At 40.6% G+C, this 14136-nt stretch overlaps 1 protein-coding gene across 6 annotated transcripts in view; it reads right to left on the bottom strand.

The window, feature by feature from the left end:
- usp46 (ubiquitin specific peptidase 46) overlaps positions 1–14136 on the bottom strand; it is a 93247-nt gene that overhangs the window by 48931 nt on the left and 30180 nt on the right. For all 6 annotated transcript variants that reach the window (XR_010975361.1, XR_010975363.1, XR_010975362.1 and 3 more), the window contains 3 exons: positions 10677–10757; positions 3914–4127; positions 1339–1568 (listed from right to left, as the gene is read on the bottom strand). Coding sequence is in view for 3 of the 6 variants with exons in the window: in XM_068035426.1 (XP_067891527.1) it covers positions 1339–1568; positions 3914–4127; positions 10677–10757 (525 nt within the window). In the remaining 3 variants the exon portion in view is untranslated. The remainder of the gene's footprint in view (positions 1–1338; positions 1569–3913; positions 4128–10676; positions 10758–14136) is intronic.

Here is a 14136-nt window from a genome sequence, read left to right as displayed (position 1 = left end):
ACTCCAGAGACTATAGGCCCATTCTGCTCAATCTCTCCTCATAGAGGACCCTTTCATCCCAGATATCAATCTGGTGAACCTTTGTTGCACCTCTAAGGCTAGTATGTCCTTCCTTATGTAAGGAGACTGACACTATGACACGGTAGTTCCAATTACAGATCATTTGAATCCTTGTACATTTATTGTATTCAAAATTGAAACTTGATGTTTTCCCCCCAAGCAACAATAGCAAACTTTTTTTAAATTAATGCACACCTAAAAATGTAAAAATCTTGATTATGGCAGGATACAACATTCTGTACCTTGATCTGATTATCATGGCTATCTTTTCCCTTTACAAAGTATCAACATTTCGTGCTGCCATTTTCTGTAATTGAACGTATTGAAAGAACACTACGTCTAGGCCAAAAATACAAAATAGAAGAGATAAAGGACAGATAATTTTCACAAGACTTTCATGGAAAGATTAAACAATATTCCATCTTGAGAAAACAAACTTTCACCACATTTGTGCTGACTTCCTTTACTGATAAATTCTATGATATTCTGCTGTCTTTATTTGGATACAAGGAATGTCTGTGGCTCAAAGGAAGTAGTGAGAAAAATAGCATTTATATTGCACCCATGACATCTCCGCAATGTCGGAAAACACCATGTAAAATAAAATGCTATGAATGCAGTCATAGGTGCATGAATGCTGGAAAGTTCCACAGCAACAGCGTGATGAACGACCAGTTAGTTAATCAGTTTTAGCTGGTGCTGGTATTCAAAGAAAAAACATTTGCAAGGACACTGGGAGAACGTCCAGTTTTTTTCTTCGATTAATGTCATGGAATCTTCAACATTGACCTGAACCTTAGTTTAACATTTTATCCAAACAACAGCCCTGCTGACAACATAGCACTCTCAGCCCTGGATTGGGGTTTGAACAATTCAGGAAAAAAAAAGTTAAAACTTGCATTCTATGAATAAATTCTCTTTAATTTTTTTAAGCCAAGATAAAAATATTAGGTGATAAAAAAATTACAATTCAGCTACACTCAGATACTCTCCTGCTTTAGAAATGCTGAGAAATTTCTGTTGAATTCATAATCATAATTGTACTGTCTGGGAAAGATATCAGACTTTATCTTAGCCAAGAGGCGGAAAACTAGTATTAGGGAAGATACAAAGCAGAGGAGACACACGACAAGTAAGTGCACACAGGTAGAACAAAACAAAACTCTCCTTAGTCAGTCATCCACAACTGGGAATGAAGTAGTATTGAGAAACAGCCAAGAAAACATCTACAAAATGATCAAGAAGAAATATGTAAATTTTCTTAAAATTTTTGCTTACTGTTTCACAGTTCAGACATCGTGTCTCATTAGTTAGTGTTCCTTGAAAGATCTCATGCACCCATGTGGGTTCAGGCTTATTATTCTCTTCGATTTCATTCGCATTTCCATTCTTCAATTTCCCATTCTGTTTCTCTTGCTTCTTCTCCTCCTGCAAGATGTCAGCGATGGTGTTCAGCAGGTAGTTCAGAAACTCATGTGCATCTTGTTGCATGTAGTTATCAAACAAGTCTACAGTTAAAAAAAAAATGTAACTGTCTACTTTGATCAACTTCGAATGGGGTTACACAGTTTGCAGAGCAAATGAGGGTAGCATTACCAACACTAAGGCATTCATCGCATGACCTTCCTTCCCCACATGATATAAAAACACCTGGCTTCAGCTCTATCTGAAGACTGCTCTCATACTAGCAGTGTGGAGCATGGGAAAGAAGGTAGAGATTTCCCGATGTCCTACTTGTAGCAAAATCATAAATGCACTTATAAATAGCACATTTAAGATTTTACTACAAGTATGTTTTTGTTACATTATACTTGTTTATCGAACAATGATCCAACTATTTTATAATAGAATTGGAATAAATAAAGATTTAAATAAAGCAGTGAGCCTTGAGATTTAGTTCCATGCCTTCTATTCCAGCATTAAACTTCATGGATCAGTTGTTATACAGATTGGTTTATTAATCACTATATTTGTCACCCAGATATCCTAAATATGTTAGCTTCAGTCTTTTGCAAATTAATAAATCTTTCCTGCATGGTTAGGAGTTTAAGCAGCCACCATCACTAGCACCGCTGAGTTTATTTCTGTCCTATTTTCAGGTTATGATGTTTTGCTTTAAATGCAATTGCCTAATAACATCCAGGACATTTGTTCGTAGGAGTTACTGAGCTGGCAATGTGTGGCGTCTGCTAACAGTTAAAAGCTCTCTGGGACAAATTACTTCTGTTCAGCTTTTCCATACTGAGCTCACTTAGCACCTTTCAGGAGGAAATCTTTGCCATTCACAGTCAAGAATAAAATTATATTAAAAATGTTTGATGGGAAAAGAACTCACTACCCAGTACAAATGTAGAGTCATAAAGATCTCTGGTCTGCATTAAGTTAGCTAATCTCAGCCTAGAGTAGGTCATGGGGCAGTAACTGTCAGTGTTAGATTTGTCCAGCTTCTTATGGACAAGGCATACCAGGCCAATTTTCCACATTGTCAGGTAGATGCCAGTGTAGTCGTTGTACTGGAACAACTTAGCTAGCGGCATGGCTAGCTCACGAATACAGGTCTTTTACTACAGCCAGGATGTTGGTGGGGCACATAGCCTTCCTTCTGTGTCCAACGCACAGAACAGTTTCTTGATATCATGTGGAGTGAATCGAATTGGCTGAAAACTGGCATCTGTGATGACAGTGAACTCAAGAACAGAATAATTGCCCACCATTATTCACAACTGGATGAGGCAGGATTGCTAAGCTTTGACGTGATCAGCTAGTTGCAGGATCACTTAGCTCTGTTTATAGCATGCAGACAGTGCTGTGTTATACCTTCACCAGGTTGTCACCTCTGAAAGACAGCTAATGTTCCTGTGGAGGACAATTTGACCATTTCACGTATACAGTTATATAGAACCTAAAGAACTGAAGGATCAATATGTAGTCCAGGGAGCAGTTTTCCACAGGCAGAGTGCCACTGCCTACTTTCCGCACTATGAAAGGTGACATGTTGAAGGTGCAGGGCAAAAGGAAATACAACCTGTCAACTATGACCAACTTTGAGTGAAACTGTAGTAAGTGTGGTTGCATCATCATCCTATAATGTTTGGTGCCTGATCCATAGTGGGGCCTGAGAGAAGACAAACCACCCCTATACTCAGGGTATGGCCTGATCAAGCTGTTATTTGTCCAACCAATACTGATGCAGCTGCCTGCAATATTAGAGGGCGCAAGAGTATATATATTTATGCCAGCTGAAAGCATCCTTCACATATCAAGATCACATGCCAAGATCCCACTTACAAAGTTCATTAGTCTACTTTTGGGGAGGTTTTTGTAAATAGTCGTAACAATTGTTACATGCAGTACTAATTATTCATGTCTGTGTTAGCACTAGTTCAAAAGAAATCTGATACCCAGTGCAAGAGTTAATATAAACAATTCAGCAAAGTCATAAAACTGGACATCAACTGAGTGAAAATGACAAAAACAAACTGACTTCTGCAGAATTTTCCCCATTACCTGATGTATACCTAACAATACGATATGTAACAATATGTTTCGACATGAAGACTGAAGATGATGTAATGTAATTATCTATAAGATGGTGTAGTATATTCCAGTTGATATGCAATACAGTCAAATACCAAAACAGCTATTATGTAAATATCAGCTGAAAAAAAAAAAAAAAAATCGCCTGCAGAATTTTCAAAGTTAGTCTAAGACGATTATAATTATACCTTCAGTATGACACTACACAATGTGGGTCTAAAAACTATGAAAAATTGATTATTTGGGCAAGTAATAACTAAAATTTATAGCAATTAAACATTCAGAATGTGCATAATCTTCTCATTGCAATACTCACCATTCTCTTTACGTAACCTTGAAATGAATTTCTTGGGAGGAATCACACCGACCTTTTTCTTCTGGGTAGCAATGCTATGGAAGAGGTCGGCTAGACACGTCAGCAGATTTTCCTTCTTCTTCTGCTGTGCCTTATATGCAAGCACATTCTCTCGAAATGGTCGGCAGAAGTAGAGAGCTTGCAGCACAGAGTTACAATAGCAGGTGTTCCCAAACTACCACAGTAAAAGACATGTGGCATTTAGATCATATATTAAGACCATTCCAAACCAACAACATTCCTTAATTTAAAATATATTTTTCAGTCAACCACAAATTGGGAATATTTGCTTAAATGGTGATCAAGAGTCTCACAAATTTTCATTAAATCACAAGTATATTTCATAACATATTATAGTTAAAGCTGTACATTTTCATTACAACATGCATTGCTTTGAAGACACAACTGACAATGAGGTACAGAACTGGTTTTGCTTGAAATCAAGATTTGTTTTGAAAAAAGGCCAAAAGTAACCAGCTTCATACACCATTAGCCATTTTAAAATCATTCAGCAATGTAATTTAGACAATGTGAGATAAGAATAATGAAGGTCTTCATTCAAATTATCACATCTACAAAAGAACCACAGGACAAGAAATTTTCAAATTGCTATTATCCAACTTCTGGCAGTGCTGACAATTTTTTCTTACCTGGGCAACATTTTACACTTAGAGTACAAAAGCAAATAACTGTAGATGCTGAAAATTTAAAAACACACAGAAAGTGCTGGAAATACTCAGGTCAGGAAGCATCTGTGGAGAGAGAAACAGAGTTAAAGTTGCAGGTTGATGGCCTTTCATCAGAAATAGAAGTTAGCGATGTAACAGGTTTTAAGCAACAGGAGAAGCAGGGAAAGGGGAGGAAAGAACAAAAGGGAAGATCTGTAATAGGGTGAAAGGCAGGGGAGATTAAATGACAAAAAGAATGATTGTGCAAGGCAAAAAGGGATGGTAATGGAACAAAAGAAGGGTCCAGGAGTTATAAATGGTAAAAGCAGAATCATTACCAGCAACTGTTGCACAAAAAAAAAAAAATGGGGGCAGTGATTATCATCTGAAATTGTTGCACTCCAACTTGAGGCCAGCAGGCTGTAAAGTGCTTAATTGAAAGTTGAGGTGCTGTTCGTCCAGTTTTCACTGAGCTTCACTGGAATAATGTTGGAGGCAAAGGACACAGAGGTCAGAGTGGGAATGGAGTGGAGAATTAAAAAACGACAGGTGACTGGCAGCTCAGGGTCAAGCTTGTGGACTGAACGGAGGTGTTTGGCAAAGCAAGCAGTGGGAAGGCAGGATGTAAAAGGAGAGGAATCCCACAGCACCTTCTGGTGCAAGTACAGGAGATGCAACAACTGCCCTTTCTGTCCTCCCACACCGTTCCAATGAAGCCCATCGGAAGCCTAAGATACTGTATGACAGGTTTTGATTACATGCTTTGCAATCTTCTAGACTCAATATTGAGTTCAACAATTTCAGATTATATCCACTGCCCCCATTTCTTTAGACAGCAGCTTTTAATAATGATTTTGCTGTTACTATTTACACCTCTTCTAGATCCATCTTTTTGCTTCTTTACTTGTCCCATTACCGTCTCCTTTTGCCTTACATGATCATTTGCTCTTTCCTGTCTGCCACCCTATCGCAGACCTTTTGTTCTATCCTCCTTTTCACCCTTTCCCTGCCACTGTACTTGTTTAAAACCATTTTTACATCTCTAACTTTTTCCTGTTCTGGTGAAAGGTCATTGACCTGAAAAGATAGCTTTGTTTCTCTCTCCACAGATGCGACCTGACCTGTTGAGTATTTCTAGCATTTTCTGTTTTCATCTACAGGAGGTGGAGGAAAGTGATCTGGTACTTGTAATTTTAGGCTTCGTTCAGTCAAGAGCTGAATCTTGGATCAACTATATTACATAGTTATTCTGCTGCAATAGACCCATCATTTACCATGCTGCTAAAATACATAGGCTTATGCATACTAAATATCCATTGGTTAAAAGCTTGTATTTTACAGGATTAAATACTACGGGCTAAATTTTATCAGCGCGCCATGCTCCACAGCGGCACTCTTCCAACACGGAAGTGCCGCCGCATAGCCCTCGCGATATTACATGCAGCGGCTGATTTAAATGGAGGGGGCGGAGCGGCCACCCCTGATGACAGAGTGGATGGCCACTGCGTCCCTGTCAACGGCGTCCTGCACCACCACACAGGTGCCATTTATAAAAGGGCATCAAGCCCTTCAGGATATATTTAATATTTAAAAGGTGCTGGTGAGCTTAAAAAAAAACTTGTAATGTAACATTGAATCCCCTCTCCCACCCACACCACCGCCCCCCCCTCCCAGTCCAAAAACATATAAAAATTGACCTATCCCCACCCCCCCCAAAAAATACACAAATTCTGAACTTCACCCCCGCCAAACTTCAGTATCTTTGACCCTCAACCCCTTCCCACCATCCCCACAACCAATAGGAATCGTATTCCCCGCTCGCCCCCACCCTCCCCCCACAACCCCGCTCCGCACCAGTGGCTTGCCTCGGAACTCCAATGGAGTTCCAAAGACGTGCGAGTTGCAGCCGCTTGGCCGTAAAATTGACGTGGGACAGCCGCTGGCAGCAGGTAGATTAATTTGAATTTTAATTTAACTCATTTCAATATTTTAACGAAAGCCCCGCCGGGGCCGCACCGAGGCCTCGCTGCCACCACTAATATCGGCAGGGCCTTCTCTGCATTGTGGGTCGAGGTGGGCCACTTCTGCTAACATTTTATGGGCCTCCCCGCCACGACCCCCAGCATCGAGGGTCTGATAAAATTTAGCCCTAGACAGTAGAGTTTCCACTGGTTTATGCTAGTAATATTGAAACATAGAAAAATAGAAATAGGCCAAATGGCCTTCGAGCCTGCTCCGCCATTCAATACGATCATGGCTGATCATTCAAACTCAGTACCCTGTTCCCGCTTTCTCCCCGTATCCCTTGATCCCATTAGCCCCAAGAACTAAATCCAACTCTTTCTTGAATATATTTAATGATTTGGCCTCAACTGCTTTCTGTGGTAGAGAATGCCACAGGTTCACCACTCTCTGGGTGAAGAAATCCCTCCTCATCTCAGTCCTAAATGGCTTACCCTTATCCTTAGACTGTGACCCCTGGTCCTGGACTCCACCCCACCATTGGGAGCATCCTTCCTGCATCTAGTCTGTCCAGTCCTATTAGAATTTTGTAGGTTTCTATGAGATACCCTCTCATTCTTCGAAACTCGAGCGAATACAAGCCTAATCGACCCAATCTCTCTTCATGCTTCAGTCCTGCCATCCCAGGAATCAGTCTGGTGAACCTTCGCTGCACTCCCTCCATAGCAAGAACATCCTTCCTCATATAAGGAGACCAAAACTGCACACAATACTCCAGATGTGGTCTCACCAAGGCCTTGTATGACTGCAGCAAGACAGCCCTACTCGTGTATTCTAATCCTCTCACTATGAAGGCTAACATACCATTTGTCTTAACTGCCTACTGCACCTGCATGCTTACTTTCAGTGACTGGTGCACAAGGACACCCAGGTCTCACTGCACCTCCTCCTTTCCCAATCCATCGCCGTTCAGATAATAATCTGCCTTTCTGTTTTTGACAAAGTGGATAATCTCAGATTTATCCATATTATACTGCATCTGCCATGTATTTGCCTACTCACTCAACCTGTCCAAATTACACTTGTGCTTCTCTGCATCCTCCTCACAGCTCACGCTCCCACCCAGCTTTGTGTCATCTGCAAACTTGGAGATATTACATTTAATTCCCTCATCTATATCATTAATATATATTGTGAATAGCTGGGGTCCTAGCACTAATCCCTGCAGTACCCCACTAGTTACTGTCTACCAATCGGAAAAAGACCCGTTTATTCCTACTCTCTGCTTCCTGTCTGCCAATCAGTTATCTATCCACGTCAGTACCTTACCCCCAACCCCATGTGCTTTAATTTTGCACGCTAATCTCTTCTGTGGGACCTTATCGAAAGCCTTCTGAAAGTCCAAATACATCACATCCACTAGTTCTCCCTCATCTATTCTACTAGTTACATCCTCAAAAAATTCCAGTCGATTTGTCAAGCATGATTTCCCTTTCGTAAATCCATGTTGACTTTGTCCAATCCTGTCATTGTTTTCCAAGTGCTCTGCTATTACATCATTTATAATGGACTCTAGCATTTTCCCCACTAATGATGTCAGGCTAACTGGTCTATAATTCCCCGTTTTCTCTCTACCTCATTTTTTAAACAGTGGGGTTACATTAGCTACACTCCAATCCGTTGGAACTGTTCCAGAGTCTATAGAATTTTGAAAAATGACCAGCAATGCATCTATTTCTAGGGCCACTTCCTTAAGTACTCTGGGATGTAGATTATCAGGCCCTGGGGATTTAATCGGCCTTCAATCCCATCAATTTCCCTACTAATACTGATTTCATACAGTTCCTCCTTCTCACTAGACCCTATGTTCCCCAACATTTCTGGGAGGTAATTTGTGTCCTCCTTTGTGAAGACAGAACCAAAGTATGCTGCCATTTCTTTGTTCTCCATTATAAATTCCCCTGTTTGACTGTAAGGGACCCACATTTGTCTTCACTAATCTTTTTCTTTTCGCATATCTTTAGAAGCTTTTACAGTCAATTTTTATGTTTTTTGCAAGCTTACTCTCATACTCTATTTCCCCCTTCTTAATCAATCCCTTTGTCCTCCTTTGCTGAATTCTAAACTGCTCCCAATCCTCAGGTTTGCTGCTTGTTTTGGCCATTTTATATTTCTCCTCCTTGGATCTAATACTATCCCTAATTGCTTTTGTAAGCCACGGTTGAGCCACCCTTCTTGTTTTATTTTTGCGCCAGACAGGAATGAACAATTGTTGTAATTCATCCATGCGCTCTTTAAATGCTAACCATTGCCTATCCACTGTCAATCCTTTAAGTAACGTTCCCCAATCTATCATAGCCAACTTACGCCTCATACCTTCATAGTTTCCTTTATTTAGATTCAGGACCCTAGTCTCTGAATCAACTCTCTCACTCTCCACCTGAAGAAGAATTCTCTCATGTAATATTAGTGTAATGTGGACAAAAATCAGCCAAATCAGCTCAAAAGATTGAGGAATTTTAAACTCAACTCATTTACACCCAAAACCACTTATCACAATCTTTTGCGCTGGTTTAGGATTCAACTTCTTCAGGCCTCACCCACATACTTGCCACACCCCCCCCAGGTCAAAATTGGGACGTTCCACCGCACCAATTGCTCTGGTCTGGGAAGACTCTTCAAATTGCACCCATTTACTTAAACACTCAGGCACTAGTAAGCATTTTTTTTTAAAGTATGAAAAAAAAATTTAATTTTCCAAAAAAACTGACTAGTGCACACAATGGAAGTATTAATGATTCAGTCCTGCCTTTAAAGTCATTTTAAGTGATTTTAAAATCAGGTTACTCACAGGTGGAGAACTGGACACTTGTTAAAATGCTTATTTTTTGGCGATAAACTTATTTTAGGAAGATAACATAATAAATAGGAGGAATAGGCCATATGGTCCCTCGGGCCTACGCCACCATTCAATATGAAAATGGCTGATCTTCTACCTCAACTCCGCTTTCCAGCTTCCCACATCCCTTGACCCCGAGAGATGGAAAATCTGTCGGTCTTCAGCCTTGATGTTCTCAACGAAGGAGCATTCAAAGCCCTCTGGGGTACAGAATTTCAAAGATTCATATCCCTCTGAGTGAAGACAATTTCTCCTCATCTCAGTCCTAAATCATCGATCCCTTATCCTGAGGCGGTTTCCGGATTAGTTTCAGAAATTATACACCTAGATTTTCTCAGATTTCAGAAGAGGAAAAAACTCATTTTCCAACCACAGATTTACACAGAAATTTGCAACACGAAAAATGAGCTAAGTGAAACATGTATGTGTTATTACTCCACACAAGCAGTGTTCCTAGTCTCATATACTCATTCTCATATCCCTTTATTCTCTTTTCCTCAAACAACCTATCTATTCTTAAATGTTGACATTGGCCGGAATTTTATGGCCCCTAAATGAGCAAGCTGGTGGTTGGCCGGGGGTGGGGGTGTTTGTGTACCCGACCCCCTTCCACCCCCACTGCAATTTTATGCAAGGCGGTGATGGCAAGTAATGGCCTGCCCACCCCAAGCCAAAAAAAGGCCCTTAAGCTGCCAATGAACTGGCACTTAAAGGCCGACTCCCACCGCCGTGGGTATTTTACCCTTGGTGGCAAAAGCAAAAACCAGGCAGCCTTCTTGCAGGGCCTCCCACCCAATGAAAAATTCCAGCCAGTTCTCCTTCAGTCACTAACTCCACACTGCACAGGCTCACAGTTCTGTTTTAAAGAGGTTTCTCCTGCTCTTGGTTCTAAATCTCTTTCATATCATCTTGTATCTATGTTTCCTTGTTCTAGACACCTCAATCATTGGAAACAGTTGTTTCCATCTGTCCAATTCTTTCTTAAATTTTAACTACCTCTATTAAATCACCCCATAATCTGTGTTCTAATGAAAACCACCCCAAGTTCACCAATATAGGATCCTTCATCCAGGAAGGAGGAAACAAAGAACGATGTTATATGGCATAGATTGGTCAATCTTTAAACAGCTACTTATTTTTAATTTCAACCTAAACAACTTTGTATTAGTTTCTTCAGAAAGTGGAATAAACTTACATTGACCAAACCAAAGTAGTGTTCATTGATTGGGAACTGCTCTGGACCAATGTCTTTCTCCAGAGCAGAGGCATTGGTGCCCTGCAACAAAAGCACAAGTGTTGGTGAGAGTATAGCAATAGATACAGCAAGCTAGATGGTGATTTTAGGACAACCTGCTGCACGACTGCAAAACCAATTATCAGCAGAAATTAATCACAATATTTCCTCTCTTGAAAAAACATGAATGCAGATATTTTCTTGATCTTTCATTTGCAGTGATCGTGCTAGTGAAATGTGAATGAGAAGAACCGTGCCATTTGATACTATGTTTATATTTTCAAACAGAAACGCTGTTCGACAAGAATTATCTAATAATGTACACTGGTACAGCGATTCAGTTATATGGCAATGTAACAACAAAAATCTGCATTTATATAGCACCTGCAACATAATCAGTTATCGAAGATGTTTTGCGATTATCAGAGAGAAAGGCGAACAAAAAATTTATACAATTTCTACAGTGCAGGGGAAAGGCACATGACATAATATATAATTTTTGGAATGTAGTGACATGTGACAATACAAAACAAAGCAGTTTAGGAAGGGAGTTCCAGTGTGGGGCCACAATGGATTAAAGTTCTGCCACGGATGGTAGGGCAGAGGGATGAAACACAGTAGATCAGATTTGGAAGAGCAAAGGTGTACGTAGGGAGAAGCAGTGGAGGCATCCAAAACACAAGAATGACGATTTTGAAATTGGTGCATTAAGGGATAGGGAACCAATGGAGGCTGGTAAAGATCAGAGCAATAAGCAAGTGGGTTAGGAGGCAAGGGTGAAGTTCTCAATAAGTTGGAGTTTATAGGAAATGGCACTCAGGAGGCCAGTGAGAATATTGGAAAAAAAAAAGTCAAGTCTAGAAGTAAAGGCATCAAATAAAGATTTCAGCAGCAGTGAGGGTGAGGCAGGGCAGAAAAGAATAATGTTTTAGAGCTGAAAAGTAGGCAGCCTTAGCCCTGGACATGCATGTGTTTTGGAGCCTTAACTCAGTGTCAAGCAGAGCACAGAGGTTGCATACAGTCAACAGTATCAATGTGCAGCTGGGAAGTGGGTCATAGTCAAAGGTTAAGGCCTATAGAGTAATTACAATCTGTTCATTTGCCAACTGCTAGAAATTATGGCTCATACACATTAAAGAAAGAAACTTGCATTTCTATAGCGCCTTTCACAACCTCAGGCTGTCCCAAAGCCCTTTACAGCTAATGAAATACTTTTGCAGCATTATTGTTGTAATGTAGAAAAGGCAGCAGTCAATTTACACACAAGGTCCCAGAATCACCAATGAGATAATGACTACATCATCTGGTTTAATAATGCTGGTGGAAGGAGGACACTGGAAACAACTCCCTGCTCGGCTTTGAATGGTTCTATGGGATCTTTTATGTCTGCCTGAGGGGGCATTTGGGGCCTTGGTTTAACATCTCATCAAAAGGCGAAACCTCCGACAATGCAGCACTCCCTCAGTTCTGCACTGGAGCATCAGCCTAGATTTTGTGCTCAAATCTCTGAACCAGCAACCTTCTGACTCAGACTTTGTGCTACCACAGAGCCACAGCTGTTGGATAAACAGTGCAACCGTCATGGAATAAAAAAAGTAAAACTGAGCATTATCAGTTTATGTATGATTGGTTTAAGGATAATGTTGAAGATGAAAATGTATATAAGGAGATCAAAGACAACAACTGATGCAATAGGTTTCAGAAATCTGGCTGGATAATAGTGATAAATCAAAAATGCAGCTGAAAGGTAATACAGGATTCTTAAAAAAAGATTGGATCACAAAGTAGGGCATGCAGCTTTATTTGTAAAATGAGGATATAACTACAATAGAGGATAATAACCAGCAGGAGGGAATTGAATCACTGGGTGCAGCACAGCACTTTCTTTGTATTCATTCATGGGATGTGGGCATCAGATAATGCCAGCATTTATTGCCCATCCCCAATTGTCCTCGAGAAGGTGGTGGTTACCACCTTTTAAACTGTTGCAGTCCATGTGAGGTAGGTATACTCACAGTGCTATTAGGAGGAGAGTACCAGGATTTTGACCCAGTGAGTGTGAAGGAATGGCGATATATATCCAAGTCAGGATGGTATGAGACTTGCAGGGAACTTGCATGTGGTGGCGATCCCATGCATCTGCTGCCCTTGTGATCTTTACCATCTAGAAGAACAAGTTTGGAAGGTGCTGTCAAAGAAACCTTAGCAAGTTGCTGCAATGCATCTTCTAGATGGTGCACACTATGGCCATGTTGCACCTGCAAAATTACAAAGTGAATGGGTTGCCAATCAAGCAAACTGCTTTATCGAGCATTTTGGTTGACCAAAGGCTTATACTTGGTATATGTTATGAGTATCCAAGACAACAAAAAAAGCAAAATAAGGAACTTTGGTAACAAATTAGGAGTAGAAGAAGGTCATGTTGTTGTCATGGAGGGTTTTAACTCTGTACATTAGGTGGTGCAGCCTAATGGAGTGTGATGCAAAACTGAATTTGTTGTCAACCATATTATTGATTTTTCCTTTTTCAACGTCAGGGAAAGTCCTGGAATGGACATCGTATTAGTAATTTATAGTGATCTAAAATAGTATACTAACTCCAGGCAACAGCAAAAATTGCTTTGTTAAATTAGTTGTTTTGGCGATTTAATATTGCTAATAATCTAATGTTAGCTCCTAATTTTAAGGCGGCTAAACTTTCACTTGTTTGGCAAGATTTGGAGGTACATTGACATATACTATTGTGCTAGAATAAAATTGAGATACAACAGAACATCATTTTTCTAATACTGGATTACCATTATATAGGGGGTAGGTTATTGGCTGCGATTAAGCAGGCTCTGGCTAGCGCTGTCTCATAGCTCGCTTGATTGCCTTTACAAATCAGAAGAATTTCCCAATGCTTTCCAAAATTTGCTGCAAGTTTCTGCTTCTCAGGAAATAGCATGGCTAGGGATGGGTGAACAATGTATGAAGTTGTACCATTGTTTGGATGTGGTGGGCTTATGTATGTATGTTCTGGTCTTCTCTTTGTTTTGGAATGTTCATATATTGAACCGTGGGGCACAACAGAGGTGACCGTATGTGCACAAGAAGAGTTCCAATGCAAGGTGCAATGGCTACAGTGGGATAAGGAGGCCTGGAAGAGAGGAGGATGTTGCGGGGAGGGGGTTTGGAGAGGGGGGATGCAGGGCGGGCGGTGGTGGTGCCATTTTACAGAAGTGGGCCACAGGAAAGTATGATATAGTTGAAGGTGCAAATATATTTTCTATTATTGAGCTCCATGAAGTGTGCAGAATCCAAATATTGAAAAGCCAGACTGGTGCGGGGTGGCATTGGTGGAAACTCAGGGCTTTCACCCTGGCTTTTCATCCATGGGACCTGGATTCAAATTCAACTCAGTGATAAAATGAAAGTCTCC

The sequence above is a fragment of the Heterodontus francisci genome, chromosome 1 (genome assembly GCF_036365525.1).
Source record: "Heterodontus francisci isolate sHetFra1 chromosome 1, sHetFra1.hap1, whole genome shotgun sequence".
Taxonomy (NCBI): domain Eukaryota; kingdom Metazoa; phylum Chordata; class Chondrichthyes; order Heterodontiformes; family Heterodontidae; genus Heterodontus; species Heterodontus francisci.
Note: the sequence above shows the minus strand (reverse complement) of the source record. Positions and strands in the feature narration are given on the sequence as shown.